Source organism: Asterias amurensis, chromosome 18, assembly GCF_032118995.1.
Source record: "Asterias amurensis chromosome 18, ASM3211899v1".
In the NCBI taxonomy this organism is placed as follows: domain Eukaryota; kingdom Metazoa; phylum Echinodermata; class Asteroidea; order Forcipulatida; family Asteriidae; genus Asterias; species Asterias amurensis.
In genome coordinates this window covers 3,307,050-3,323,404 of record NC_092665.1, presented here as the reverse complement: position 1 = coordinate 3,323,404, position 16,355 = coordinate 3,307,050, and the positions used below count along the sequence as shown (strand labels likewise).

General features: G+C 39.7%; 1 protein-coding gene across 2 annotated transcripts in view; it reads right to left on the bottom strand.

Moving 5' to 3' along the window:
- Nucleotides 1-16,355, bottom strand: part of LOC139950325 (high affinity cGMP-specific 3',5'-cyclic phosphodiesterase 9A-like) — a 120,595-nt gene that overhangs the window by 48,105 nt on the left and 56,135 nt on the right. For both annotated transcript variants that reach the window (XM_071948938.1, XM_071948939.1), the window contains exon 2: nucleotides 10,861-11,010. In XM_071948938.1, the coding sequence (XP_071805039.1) occupies nucleotides 10,861-11,010 (150 nt within the window). The remainder of the gene's footprint in view (nucleotides 1-10,860; nucleotides 11,011-16,355) is intronic.

Below are 16,355 nucleotides of genomic sequence, written 5' to 3'. Positions count from 1 at the left end.
ATGATGGTTGTGTCGAGTGGTGACACTTGTTGAGGTGTTTTTGTTTTTGTCTTTAAGGAGTTGTGCGGAATATTTTATTGAGGTCATGTACGGTAGTCATTATATTAACGAGGGTCGGAGCTCTGGTCAGATTGGGAGTTGGCTGAAATTAGGAGGGTTAGGATTAGAATAAAACTTTATAAAAAAAAGGGGGGGTGGAGAGCAAAGAAAAAAACCTGGCGAAAACAAGAAGACAAGGAGTACGACTCAACAAAAGGAGGATTAGATGGACAAAGTGGGCTTGTCGTGGACGAGTGGATAAGAACACCGAACTCAAGCTCTGGTGTTTCTGATCAGCAGATTGTGGGTTTGAGTCCTGGTCGTGACACTTCTGATGGGACGTAAAGCTAATGGTCATGTGTGTTGGGACGTAAAGCCAATGGTCATGTGTGTTGTGTACTGGTTGTGTAACACACATAAAAGAACCCACTGCATTTATCGTAAAGAGAAGGGGGTTTATCTCGGTGTCCCTGGTTCGATTGGCAGCATATTGCGCAACAGCACTTTGTAAACCATTACATGGTGCTGAAAGGGAATAGGTCTCCTACTTTAACCCGTAGCTCTACATACCTTGCAGGACAAAATACTGAGAGCTTTAATGCGCCCCAAGGGGTGTGCTAAAGCACTATTAAATAATAATTTGGGAGGCTAATCATCCTTAGTCGCAGCTAAGAGCTGAATTGTGAAGGACGAGGCTACAGCGTGTTCAAGAAGCAGGCATGTAAGGGCGTCTATAGCAGCCAGCCACATCAACCTATTATTATGACCAAGGAGCACAGCCAGAGATCAAAAGTGTTTGATTTCTCCCGGGGGGGGGGGGGGGGGGGGGGGGAACTGGATGGTATGGAAAACCCTCATGGCAAGAGCAGAGAACCAACGCGCAACTCAACTCACATATATGGCCCTGGCCGGGTTTCGACCCAGGGTCACCTTGATAAGAGGCGAACGCTTTACGCACAAGCCAACAATAAAGAACCTAGTATTAAAATTATCACAAACTGTGGATTAGAAATAGAAAGACAAAAGGTATTCAAAACAGATCCAGTCTTACCCAAGCCGCCGCCCTCTGACCTATTTCCAATCCAGTAACACTTGAACATCACAAACCATTACAACAGATCTAAAGTTACATCCAAATTGGCCAACCGCGACACCTCAGTCTTTATAACCACCCTTTAATTTTCCCCTTCGTGGCACATTTCTCAACCGCTGTATTTGTACGCTTCTCCACGACGAGAAAAGTAATTGTGGAATGCACTTGACAGCTCAATGAAAAAGCAAATGTAATTAACAACTCGCCGTGATTTGATGGACTTCTAGAGCGGTCCGGGGGAACTCAGCCGGTGAGATTGGCCGTTTCATTAAAAAATAGATGGAAAATCACATCCTTCGCCGTTTCATTAAAGAAATAGATGGAACATCACATCCTTGGCTGTTTCATCAAAAATAAATATGGAAAATCACATCCTTGGCTGTTTCATCAAAATAAATATGGAAAATCACATCCTTGCATTTGAAAGGGTGAACAAAATCTTTATTACTAAAACTGATTAAAAAATCAACTTTTTTTTCTTGAAGTAACCCTGATTTTCCATCAATAATCACGAATGTAGACCAAAGTAAATGTCTTCTTTTTTTGTTCTTTCTTTTTTTTCTTCACAAATTTCAGTGTGGGGAGCAATAAATCTACATTTCTAACAATATGAATTGAAGCATGCCATAATGGTAAATGTTTGCGCACACGTCTTACAGCTCAGTCAGCATCATAAGCAGAATATACACATACATGTACATGGTCCAATGTTAGAACTTCAGCAATCAATAAAACTGCTACATAAACCACTGAACATAAACTCCAGTCGTTGCCCCCCCCCCCCCCAACGAGACAGACACATGTAAGGCCAAATATAAAAAAACATGTTTAGTGTCCTGCCTTTTTGAAAAAAAGGAAGGGTGCCTTTTGTTCTCGACAAATTTTTAAAAGACAACTGGCTGGGCTTTTTTTTCTTCAAAAATGTACATATATATTTTTTCAAAGTTTTTTTTTTTCAAGATTTTTTTCTTTCTAAAAAAACGTAGGTGGCCTCTAAAAAGGAAGCGGGCAGGGACGCCCTAAACATGTTTCTGTTTTATTTGGCCTAAAGTATCAAGGTGAGAAAAAATAATAACACCAACATACAACGTGTCGGCCTCGTCTCCAGGCACCGCGACAAAGTAACACGCTTCATGGAAGCCCCCCTGGGGACTTTAACAACTCTCTGCAACGGTGTCAGAACATACCGGAAGGCGACAATATGTATTACTAACGCATAAAGATCCGCTGAAAGGTAAAACTCATGTTGAATTCAGTTCGGTTTGCTCTCAAGACTAACAAACATTCATGTTTACGAGAGAACAAACATTTGTGTAAATAGTCGTGTTGAATTTACACCCACTGGGACCTTAGGAGAGGATTTCACAAATCGCAATCACAAAAGCTTCTTTTCCCGTAGTATTGTCTACGGACCAGTGCACAATCTCATAGAGGTGCTTAAGCAAACAGTTTTGCTTAACATTTTCTCCTAAGCAGAAATGAGCAGGATACCAGTCACAAATTGTACACGTGATACATTAGTTTGGCTGGTAGTCGTTGTGCTTTGGGCCCAGTGCCCAGTTTCAAAGAGCTTCATGAGCAGAAAATGCTACTTCAAAGAAATCTGCTTAGCATAAATAAGCAGGATACCAGCCACAGATGGTACACGTCGGATGGTATTTTGGTTGGTTACCTTATTCTGGTAAGCATACTTTTGCTGTGCTTAGCTACTTTTTGTGCTTAAGCAGGTTCTATGAAATTTGGACCGGGACTGTGCCCATTGACCCATTGCCCTGGTCTTGGCCTTGGTGCCCCTTCAAAAAACACGCAAATTGTCAGCTCATTCCATTCTATCTAGGGGGGGGGAGGGGGTCGAGACAGCAGAAAGAGTGTCAGCTTTTAGTTACTTTACTTTCATAGGTAAGTGTCCTCCTACAGATTACCCAAAATGCATTGGGGCAGCTCTGACGACACTCAGAGCGACCGTCGTAAAAATCTCATTGATCCATGAATCTTTTAACTGATGGGAATACACACCCCTTGAGGATGAAAAACATTAACCGGTAACCATGATAACTGTTTTGCCTTTCCTGAAATTGAAACCATTTGCAGTAATTCACCTCTCGGCTGGTACTGTGCAAAAACAAAAACAGAAGGGAATGAATCTTGGGGGGGGGGGGGGGGGTGCATACACAATTACTCAATTCCTGATATGCAGTTGGACCTATCATTCCCCAATCACAATGAACGCATATGACGACGGCATGATATATAGACTGCCGAATTAATCAAAAACACTATGGCTTAATAGTAATCCCTGACATATGGAAGGGATTGGTTTACTACATGGTCGCGATTAGGCTGCGGGAGAAATGTTCACATGCTGCACGTAAGCGATGGACGCAACAATTACTGGGCAGACGTCACGACAATTATCGGGGCAGCGGATATGATCAACAGTTACGTGGGGTAGTGTAATGGAGGGGGGGGGGATGTGCTTCTCATGAAAACATCTACTGTATGTAATACAACAGTCTTGGGCGAGACGGTTTTTCTTTGGTAAAACTCCAAGACTGTGATGACAATAACAAGTTGTACTTGGAAGCACTTTAAAGGGCACCAAGGCAATGACCAGTGGCATGGTTGTAGGGCATTATGATGATGACCAGGGGCACGGTGGTGGGACATTAAGGTAATGACCAGGGGCATATATGCCATGGTGGTGGGGCACCAAGGCAATGACATGGGCATTGTGGCAATTGCCCCTAGGAAGTATCTAGGCTGTCTATTGTATGGTATTTCACCAGTGCTCTGGGACCAATGTGGCCAAAACATTATTGGTTACCAGGAATGGTTACCAGCTACAATACCATGTCATGATTACCGCTCTTGACTGGTTCCCTTTAGAAATTAATCTAGTGTTTTCCCCCGCTCGAACAGTTATGCTTAGCAATAGCATTGGTGAGGTTGAAAATATTGCACACAACTTGCTATACATAATTGTTTCTTTATGGTTAAATGGTAAACTGATTAAACCCTAAACCTAGCCCTTTAAAACAAAGATGCCCAGAGTCAATGAAAGGCATCAGGATTAGAGAAAATTAGTTACAAGATCACAGAACGGCTTGACATTAAGCCCCATTACACAAAAAAGAGTCCCCGCAAAGCATGACACCAAACCCAACATCTGGTGGATAAATCTTCCCGCTCAAACACCGTCACAGAGGAACATTCTTTCCTGACGTTCGTACTACGTACGTAGTAGGCCTAAGTAATTTCAGACGCAAGACGGATAGAAAATTGATTGCGAGTCCAAAAAAACAGTAAGGTCATCTGGATGAATTCCTTATTGAACGATACCCAGCTGGAAATATTGCGTGGCTTTGTAATGTAGAATTAATACCAATAGATGGACTGTTTTGTAAAGGGTTTCATCCCCTGGCAATTATTAAAGGCTACTCGGAGGTAGTGAGATAGACTGGATTCAAAAGGATCACCTTGATAAAACCATGGAGGTGGAATTCAACCTCTATGGTAAAATCAGAGACACTATTCCCATATTGTCAGTTGTCATTGTGTCCATATCTCTTATTATTGGAGACAACCTTGCACTGGTATCCTCTAAATTGCCTTGTCTATCATGGCACTTACGTTCCGAGTGAATCTATGAATTTTTCAACAAATCCTAGCAGTGACGCAAGACAGTTGGATTAAATTTCCAGGACATTCCTCCTCTTGTTTAAAGGCAGTGGACACTATTGGTAATTATTAGCATAAAACCTTACTTGGTGACGAGTAATGGGGAGAGGTTGATGGTATAAAACATTGTGAGAAACGGCTCCCTCTGAAGTGACATAGTTTTCGAGAAAGAAGTAATTTTCCACAAACTTGATTTCGAGACCTCAGTATTTTAAAGGATTTCAGACATCTTCAGCCGAAAGACTTTGAGATGATTGAATATTCAAAGAAAAAGCATGAAAGACTCAAAGAAGAAATTGTTTCTAAATCTCAATGAATACAAATTGGTTCCATCTACAATCCTGCCAGACTTCCACAAAATGATTTCCAAACCCTGATCTCAAAGTCTTGAAGGCATATGAACAGATAGGTAGAGTCATCCGTTTCTCTCTAAGCCCTTATTAGATTTCATTTTCCAACCGATCATGAGCTTTAATTACACACAGTAAAGTCCTCTCGGGCAAATCCAATGCTTTCCCCACAGGTCGAACATGTCAGAAGTTTGGTTGACTTGTCCCCGTCGCCCTCGGAGGAGAAAACAAACTCCAGGATTCCGTATCTTCAAAGACGTGTAAATGTTCAAATCCATCGATTTGCGGATAAGATTCTTCAAGGCAAAGCCCTGGTAGATTGTTGATCCAAAAACAGTTAGAAAAACAAGATTTAACAAGGTTCCAACGATTGCCATCCTTGGATACTCAAGGTGTCAGTTTTTATGAGGGAACTCCAGGATTCCGTATCTTTGAAGGCGTAAAAAGTTCAAATCCTTTGATTTGCGGATAAGATTCTTCAAGGCAAAGCCCCGGTAGATTGTTGATATAAAAAAAAAAACAGTTAGAAAAACATGATTTAACGAAGTTCCGATGTTTGCCATCCTTGGAAACTCAAGGCTAGACTTTATGAGGGATGTAAAACGTTGATCTCATGTTGAATATTGTTGATGAAAACAGGGAGGCGAGGGAGGTACATGATGCATCCATAAAACGGCTTTAAACATTACAAGGTTCAACAAAATGCCAAACTTCCCCCGTTGCATTTTGACAAACGCTAGGCCCAATTTTATAGACCTTTTCGCATATACCATTGCGCAAGCGCAGACTGTTGAATGAGGTGCATTGTGGGATAGATTGGGATTAAAGTTTTGAACCAGCTAAACTACAATGCACCCTTTGATGTTGGTATGCAATTTAAAGCAGGAATTCTAGATTCTCACCATCTAAAAAGTCTCATTTATAATAACGACCGACGACAGCAACCTCTTCCTATACCTGAATGTCTGTAGTTTACATTAACCAGGTCATTAGCAACGGTCATTCCGTCTTCCTTAACAAACCCGAGGCAACCCCTCCGGTTCCTTCTATTAATTAAAAAAAAAAAATCTAAAACTGACATTGATTTTTATTTCGCTTTCGGGAGACTTTCCAATCAAAATAGACAAAATGTAGCCTGGCAGGCTTTGAATTTCCAACATCTTGGATTCCCGGGCGAAACTCCGGTTTGTCAGATTCTTTTTTTTTGTGGGGGGGGGGGGGGGGGGAGGGGGGGAGGATAACAATTTACTTCCGGCGATGCCAATCAGATAACTTCTGCTTTTCTTTCTATCGATTCGGTTTTGACTGAACATTTATTATTCAAATCTACATAATGAGATGTATCAAATATGAAATGCAGCAAAGAAAAAGAAACGCTGGCTCGTCATGAAGGCATGGATAACATTTTATAAAACTGAAAAACCCTGAACAATTTTGAGAAAGTCCTCTTTTTGTCCTGTTCATTCATGAATGTCTGTTATTGTGATTTTGTCGGAGGGGAATGGCGGCCCAGTGACAATTGGTCAGGTCTAAAAAGGTGGAACAGAGTTCAGTGATTGCTGAGTGAAAGAATCTTGAGACTGCAGTCCTTCTTTATCCTTTACTGAGATTTGAGATGTACGTGTACATGCAGGCCTGATAGGAGGAAACAAAGGTGATTGCCTCTATGCCCCCTGGTCATTTGCCTTAGTGCCCTCGAAATGCTCCAGTATAAATTTACAATTTCCTCATCCCTTTACAAAGGAGAAAATGCCTTGGTGCCCTCATGCAGGCCTGTCAGGTAGTTGTGTTTTTACATTGTACATAATTTGTTTTCTCTATTGTACAGCAAATGCTTTTAACTACAGTAGCAGAAACATCTTATGTAGCGTACTTAAAGGAACACGTTGCCTTGGATCGGACGAGTTGGTCAAAACAAAAGCGTTTGTAACCGTTTTTTTATAAAATGCATATGGTTGGAAAGATGTTTTAAAAGTAGAATACAATGATCCACACAAGTTTGCCTCGAAATTGCGTGGTTTTCCTTCTACTGTGCGAACTAACATGGTCGGCCATTTATGGGAGTCAAAATTTTGACCCCCATAAATGGCCGAGGTGTTAGTCGACGAGGTAAAAGGAAAACCACGCAATTTCGAGGCATGTTTGTGTGGATCATATTCTACTTTTACAACATCTTTCTACCCATATGCATTTTATAAAAAACGGTTACAAACGCTTTTCAAAGACCAACTCGACCGATCCAAGGCAACGTGTTCCTTTAATGGTCGCTATATGTAACCATTTATCTCATTTGCATAACACGCGTAACTGTAAATAGTAATTAGTGAAAGGGGGTAAGTCTCATTCCGCTCCTAACACCTGTTATTATGTAACAAGCTTTGAATTGTATACTACATGTACATTACACACCTGTGATTCTTTTAGTGGTAATTAACAAAGCACTCTAAGTATTGACTTTTTACACAACTACAACTTGCGTAATTAGTGAGCTTGTATCTGAAGCAATGGCCACAGGTAAACAAAATTATTAAAGAGTAATGGGGAGAGGTTGATTGTAAAAAAAACATTGTGAGAAACGGCTCCCTCTGAAGTAACATAGTTTTCAAGAAAAAAGTACTTTTCCACGAATTTGATTTCGAGACCTCAGATTTAGAATTTGAGGTCTCAAAATCAAGCATCTCAAAGCACACAACTTCGTGTGACAAGGGCGTTTTTTCTTTCATTATTATCTCGCAACTTTGACGACCAATTGAGCTCAAATTTTCACAGGTTTGTTATTTTATGTTGAGATACACAAAGTGAGAAGACTGGTCTTTGACAATACCAATAGTGTCCAGTGTCTTTAAAGATTTTCAAATGGAATAACCCATTGCAAAAAAAAGAAGATGATATTGCATGCTTGTGGTTAAATTGTCTTCGTTTTTCGACAAGTCACAAACCAACCAGCAGAAAATCTGCAATATTTCCATCCATACTTTGAATTTTGTGTGTATTCCCCCCCGCCCCCCCCCCCCGCAATAAAATATAAAGGTATGTTCTCCAAGTGCCCTTTGGCACAGATGTACTTTATTTTGCATACTGTTTGTGACGTGACAAGTACGTGTTTAAACCAACATTCTGCACGCAGGGGAAGTTTCTGCTACCAGCTCATTTTATGGTTCAGTAATTGTTTGGCTTTAGAGCATGAAAAAGGTCATAACAACCCAGTTGTTTATTTTGGCAGGATTAATCGGTGGAATTCTCAGCATTTCTATTGAAATTATTCCCTCTTTGACGGCGGAGGCGAACAAAGTCTTTTGAGTTTCTGAAGGCACACGAACGTTTGTAAATAATCGTCATCCAGAAAACAACACAACACCAGAAAACGTTTGCAGAAAAAAAAAGTGTTGTTTTGTTACTGCATATTATTGTTGTTGTAATGGCAGGCCTTGAAATAACCCACGACACCCAAGGCAATTGCCATGGTGCCCTGTGCCTTCGCTGTGGTGCCCTTCACACGGTTTCAATATAAATTTACATTTTCCTCATAGAAGAGCCCCTTACCAGAAGAAAACTGCTGTGCCCCTTCATAAGCGAAGTTCAAGGACTGTTCTTGCGCTCATTTGGTAAAAATAGCATGACCTTTGGGAAGTCAGAGTTGAGTTTGACTGAAGTTATTTTTCCTAGAACCTTAAAACGATTTCTCAACAATTTTTTTTAAAAGAACAGCTTCACTCTTTCAGTGACAAGGTCATACATGCTTGATTTTATTTATGTTTTCTAAAAGTGTATTCAAAAGATGGGAATTTTTAGCTTAAAATGCAAAGAAATAGTGGGCACTGTAGTGTAAGAGTTAAAAAAAAAGGAATAGAATTGGGCACTGATAGGGTTAATGGACAGAATGACCCAGCATTCAACTCACTAGGGGAGCGATTGCCTCGAAAAGTGCATAAAATCAACAGCAAGCAATTGCGGCAAATCGAACCATGTTTTCTTTCAGCTCGGAGCGTTTTATAAGACCAGATCTGACCAACTGTGTTTCGGATGTGTATGGAAATTATTAGGCCAAATAAAAAAGCATGTTTAACATCCTGCGTTTTGGGGAAATTGAAGGAGAATGTTTTTGGGTTTTTTAATGGCCAGCTGACATGTTTTAAAGACAACCGACTGGGCTATTTTTCAAAATGTGTTGGTTCTTTTCATCTGAGATCCTAAAAATGCATCCTTTATTTTTGTTATTAAAAAGATTTTTTTACAAAAAGGGCGTGGCCTCTAAAAATAAAGCGAGCGGACGCTTAACATGTTTTCTTTTTTTTTGCCTTAACTGAATCATTGCGCCTTCACACTATGATGTAATTACATGTATCTCCGTTAACCATGTGTCAATTGGATCTCTAATTGGTTGCAATGTAATAAGTAAGCGAAGAGCTGGTAGCTGCAACTCAATTGAATAAACACGACGCTGCTTAAATGCATCTTATCACCTAGCCATGGAGCATTGAAATGGAATGTTCAATTTGTCACCACTGTGGTGATAACTTACATATTTAAAATAATTTACACAACAGCAAAGAGTCTGGATGTTCAATACAAAACTATCATAATTAACTTATAATATAGTTATAATATTTTTTATTTGGAAGTCAGAACTGGTGTTCTCCCCAGGATTTTTACAAAACTGTGGGACACTCTGGACCTAAATGTTTTGGTGTTTAACTGAAGTACGCTGAATTGAAACAACATCTTTAGATTGTCAGGCCTGATAGTTCACGGAGGCAACAAAGGCGATTGCCCCCATGCACCCTGGTCATTGCATTGGTGCCCTTGAAATGCTCACAGTAAAGTTCACAATTTCCTCATAGAGTGCCCTTTACCAAAGAGAAAATGCCTTGGTGCCCTTGCTTTTTGCAAAACGAATCACACAGGCCGGGAATGTTTTCTACATGATGTTTATCTTTGGTTTAAAAAGACCTACTGTGCAATCTGGGGCATTCAATATGGTCTTGATAAATTTTGTAAAAAAGATAAATGTATAAATGTTTGCAAAACGGGTGAAATTTTTTGTGTTTCGCCGCGCTTCCGTGCGTCTCGGGCCGGTATGCTAGTTTGTGCAAGGGAGAACCCAGAGAACTGAACATGGGTAAACCTGACCACACTGCTCTACTAAACATTGGATCTTCTCAGAACCCAAAAACATCTCAACCAAAAACATCTCCAGCTAGTCGAAACGTTGAGACCAATTTAAGAACCGACTCCGCGGTAGTCCCCAAGAGAAATTGTTATCACGTGAATGTTACCCACAAACTAAAGGCAGTGGACACTATTGGTAAGTACTCAAACAAATTATTAGAACAGACCCTTTCTTGGTGGCGAGTAATGGGGAGTGGTTGATGGTAAAAAACATTGTGAGAAACGGCTCCCTCTGAAGTGCCATAGTTTTCGAGAAAGAAGTAATTTTCCACGAACTTGATTTCGAGACCTCAGATTTAAAACTTGAGGTCTCGAAATCAAGCATCTGAAAGCACACAACTTTGTGTGACAAGAGTGTTTTTCTTTCATTATTATCTCGCAACTTCGACGACCGATTGAGCTCAAATTTCCACAAGTTTGTTATTTTGTGCATATGTTGAGATACACCAAGTGAGACGTTTGGTTGTTGACAATTACCAATAGTGTCCACCGTCTTTAAAGAAAAAATTGAGGTGATCTTGAACAACTCACCCGTGCCATGTGACGCGACGACCTCTAGTTTATATGGAGTATCTGGTGTGTTCTCATCCAGCTTCTGTGATATATTTACAATGTTTCCTTTGATGTTGTAGAGCTTCAAAATATCATGAGGTCCCGCCTCTGCAGCTGCTCGGAAACAATCTGCAGAATGACAAAGAATGAAAGAAGAAAGTTATAATCACTGCTGACGAAAACAGAATGATGTTCTGTAGTGCAATGGAATGGTTCTGCAGTCACTGCAGAATACAATCATTTTAATCAATCTTAATTTGAGCACCTTTTTTGATGAGCTGCAGAACAAGACATCAAATCGATTTTAGCTTTAAACAAAATCTGTAGCCTCTACAGAATACTACATGTCTAACAGAAAAGAATGTACATCAGAAAAACAATAACTTAACATTTAGTTTTCTTTTCATCTCATTTATTTGTTTTGATGTCCAGATTGTTGCAGAAAGGGACTCCAGAATGAAAAGTTCTACAGTCTTTGCAGAATTAATATTTATCAAACATTTTGTTCCTGTCACTGCAATAACATTGTCTAGACTACTGTGGACTGTATATGAAAGGCAATGCAGCTAGGAGAAAAACATGTTCTGCAGCCTCTTCAGAACAACCCACAAATAAAAAGGAACACGTTGCCTCGGTCGAGTTGGTCTTTGAAAAGCGTCCTGTAACCGTTTGTTATAAAATCGATATGATTGGAAAGATGTTGTAAAAGTAGAATGCAATGATCCACACAAATATGCCTCGAAATTGAGTGGTTTTCATTTTACCTCGTCGACAAACACGGTCGGCCATTTATGGGAGTCAAAACTTTGACTACCATAAATGGCCAACCGTGTTGGTTCGCAACGTAAAATGAAAACCGTGCAATTTTGAGTTATACTTGTGTGGATCATTATATTCTACTTTTAAACCATCTTTCTAACCATATGCATTTCATAACAAACGGTTTCAAACGCTTTTCGCAGACCAACTCGTCCGATCCAAGGCAACGTGTTCCTTTAACATAAAAAAACATTCCTTTCTGTTATACACATACTGTACTATGGTTAAATTTCAGATCAAGACAACATCCTCGGCAGAACTCTCTGCAGAGTACACACACATTATCATCAATCCAAAATTTCCAACAATCCAACCCCTCTATAAACACCCACATTGTCCATCATTAGTGATGGACGCCTACTTAATAAAAAATAATGTACTATAGGGCATATCGAATCAACTCCGAATCGATATGATGTGGTGAACATTAAACTTAATCAATGCTGGGCAAACCTGATCTGACGTCTGTAAAGCTGCAGATCAATTCCTCATCCTCTCTGACATGAGAATATCATCAGCGAACCCTAGACAACATTAAGCCCGGTTCATACTTCCCGTAAATGCGAATATGAAGCGAATTTGGCGTTTTCGCAGCAAACGTTTCGCAGGAGTTGAGCACATTTCAACTGTTGCGACGTCAAAATTCATATCACGTTCGCATTCGCAGGAAGTGGACCGGGCTTTAGTCATAACAAACAATTTTAATGGCTATGAGTTTGGGAAGGAGTCATACAAAACTCTCTGGATGTTTCAGCCAGAGGTTGACTAAATCCATCAAAAATTCCGCTAACTAAACATTCACTGTTTGAACGCAGTTTAATATTATGACTGGCTTCAGGCTTTGGACCCCATGGTTTAGGTCCAGGCAATGACCAGGGGCACCAGGGGCACCATGGGGCACCATAGCAATGAATATAGGGAGGCATAAAGGCAATGACCAGGGGCATGCAGTGCTCTGTGAAGAATCAACCCCTGGATCAAATGAACATTCAACCCATCCATTCCATCCGTTGATGAATTTAGAATAATATTATTATTAATCAATGCCATGTCCAAGTCCTTAAACGAATCCTAAATGTAACTGGAGACAACGAAAGTTATTACCTCCTCCCTCAATCTCACTGAGGAATCAGTTATCGTCTGAGATCTTTAAGTAGAAGAGAAGAGGGACAGTGAATCATGGTACCACAAATCCTAAGAAGGGAGACGCAATTCTCTGCTCAGGATATTTAAAGATATTGAAGGAAGCGACTGATTTGCATCAGCAGTCAGAAATCTACTTGGGATTTTGTCTTCATTTTTTTGCACATACATCGGAATTCAGAAACGTGAGGCTGTCCATTTTTTTTTTAAAGTCTTGTACAGCGTCAAAAAGTACATGTTGTGTTAAATGATGCAGAGACATTCATGACAAAAATAGACAGATCTGTCTGAAAGATGAAAAAACCTCTCTTTTTCAGATATTTGAAAAGACTATATATGTAAATCTACAGTGTATGAAGAGATTCTGTCGAGGGGGTGGGGATAACAACAAGGCTTTAGCAGGAACTTGCATCACTGTTATCATAAATGGACTATTTGCACAAATTAATTCCAAGTTTGGAATAAAAATGTCTCTTCATGAAAGCGATAACAATAATGGCAGAGAATTAGTTACGAGAAGTCCAATGATCCACCAAGTGATTGGAGTATAGAACATGTGAACTTTGTTTACAATAAGTGTGACCTTGCACATTCTTTGGGTATTCTGGCAGGCAAGATACTGCACTGGTTTTAATGGGAAAGTTGACATTTTGTGTCATAATTTCCACATAAATCCAAGAGTTATGAAAGTACAAGCTGGACACGTTTTGAGATGTACCCCCTTTCATCATATCAAAAGTTGATAAGAATAAGACAGCACAATCTCCATAAAATATAAGATTTTATGTTTTTTTCCATTATGCTGTGTACAAATCGTGCCTGCAGGAAGTCCAGGCTTGGTGGGGCTTTTGTAAACATGTGATGTCACAGGTCACACCGTCTATACCCGGCCGATTTTCTACCTCTTGCCCAGGTACAACTAGTAGTAATAAGGACAGTTCTTTTTTAGGATCGAGAAGTCTCCCAAATTCCGAAAATTTAATCCGCAGTAGAAGAGAAGTCCCCTGAATTCCGAAAAAAAATCTACTCCGCAGCAGTAGAAAAAAAAAGCAAGACGAGTTCTCAAAAGAAACATAATCTACCCAGCAAATAGATAAATACACCTAGTGTAAGTTACCGCAAACCAAATATACATTTTTGTGAACATTGAATTTTGCATACGTACATTGTACACTGCGGAGTAGTATTACAGTTATATCCCCAAATGAATTATTTATTAAACCAATATATCTAATTCCACTCATCTGCAAGTCATTATACTTTACCTTTTCATTAACTATTAATTACTCATTTCGCTCCGCATCAAAACCAATTAGTTAAAACACCTCAAAACTAATTAGCATGCTCATTAATCCCCATAAAACTTTTTTCTGAATACACTGCTCGGAAATTGCGTCATCACAGGCCATTCATCAAGGGGGAAATACATTCACGAGCCCTGGAACAATCAATCATGGTAATACTGCGCCATTTCATACCAACAAAAACACATTAGTAATATTTGTACAATTCTTCTAATGATTGAGTTTTTCATGATTGGACATCATCTTACTCCATCACACATCTTTTATTAAAAAATAATTTGCGATGACTGGAAATTCATATTTTTTTATTGAGAATGGATACGGATAATTATGACTGGGGGGAAATAAAGAGGGGGGATTAATAAAGTTCCAGTTTCTGGTGCATGTCATCAGTTCCAAAAAACCAAAGGTTCACTTTGCCGTTAATATTTAATACTAAACGGGGAACAGCATTTTTGGAACCTTGCAAAGGGGAACACCGCAAAAGCAGGGCACTGTGGGTGTGCCATGGTTTAAAGGAACACGTTGCCTTGGATCGGTCGAGTTGGTCTTTGAAAAGCGTTTGTTATAATATGCATATGGGTAGAAAGATGCTGTAAAAGTAGAATACAATGATCCACACAAACATGCCTCGAAATTGCACGGTTTTCCTTTTACCTCGTCGATTAACACGGTCGGCCATTTATGGGAGTCAAATTTTTGACTCCCATAAATGGCCGACCGTGTTAGTCGACGAGGTAAAAGGAAAACCACGCAATTTCGAGGCAAACTTGTGTGGATCATTGTATTCTACTTTTAAATTATCTTTCTAACCATATGCATTTTATAACAAACGGTTACAAACGCTTTTTTATAGACCAACTCGTCCGATCCAAGGCAACGTGTTCCTTTAAATCGGCCTGCAAAATACATGTAGTTCAAACAACATCAACATTTATACAAAAGGAGTATTGTACTGACTCTATTCCATGTCGAACTATCCATCCACTACCCCCGCATTCATTTGTATTCCTTCAAATCCATTCGCAACGAAATGTTAAAGGAACACGTTGCCTTGGATCAGACGAGTTGGTCAAAACAAAAGCGTTTGTAACCGTTTTTTTATAAAATGCATATGGTTGAAAAGATGTTTTAAAAGTAGAATACAATGATCCACACAAGTTTGCCTCGAAATTGCGTGATTTTCCTTCTACTGTGCGAACTAACATGGTCGGCCATTTATGGGAGTCAAAATTTTGACCCCCATAAATGGCCGACGTGTTAGTCGACGAGGTAAAAGGAAAACCACGCAATTTCGAGGCATGTTTGTGTGGATCATTGTATTCTACTTTTACAACATCTTTCTACCCATATGCATTTTATAAAAAACGGTTACAAACGTTTTTCAAAGACCAACTCGACCGATCCAAGGCAACGTGTTCCTTTAAGTGGAAGATCTTTACTTCAAAAGATGACGCAACGCCGTTGCGCTCACCTATAAAAAAAACACTTAGACTACAGTTCATCCCCACCCTCCTACTCCTACCCACCGACTCAAAATTAGCAAGCGGAGCAGTATTTATTCTCTTTTGTTGTTTTTATTCCTTTTGGCCCGAGTCAACAGAAGGCTTGTTTTATTGCCTTTCTTGGGGAGGGATGAAGTTGGTAAATATTGCCGCCTGAAATGTCGCAATCCCGTAAGCAGTCTCCAATGTGGGGACAATACGGTTGAAATTGTGAGGTTGCAAATGGACTGTTTTTTTTTTAAGCAGGATAAATAATAAAAGCAAAGTAGGTAAATATTTAAACAGGATGCACTGAAGAGCAACAGGTCTGCATAAAATTACTTGATGCAACAGGTAACCTTTATCACTAGTGATGCTACCTGCAATTCAGAGTAGTAAACTGATGATGGTTGTTTAACTGTGGTTAACCGTGGTATAACCATCCTACTATATAGTTTAACCATCAACCTCACAGATAACCTTTATCACTAGTGATGCTACCTGCAATTCAGAGTCGTGAATTGATGATGGTTGTTTAACTGTGGTTAACCGTGGTATAACCATCCTCCTGTATAGTTTAACCATCGACCTCACAGATAACCTTTATCACTAGTGATGCTACCTGCAATTCAGAGTAGTAAACTGATGATGGTTGTTTAAACCGTGGTTAACCGTGGTATAACCATCCTCCTGTATAGTTTAACCATCGACCTCACAGATAACC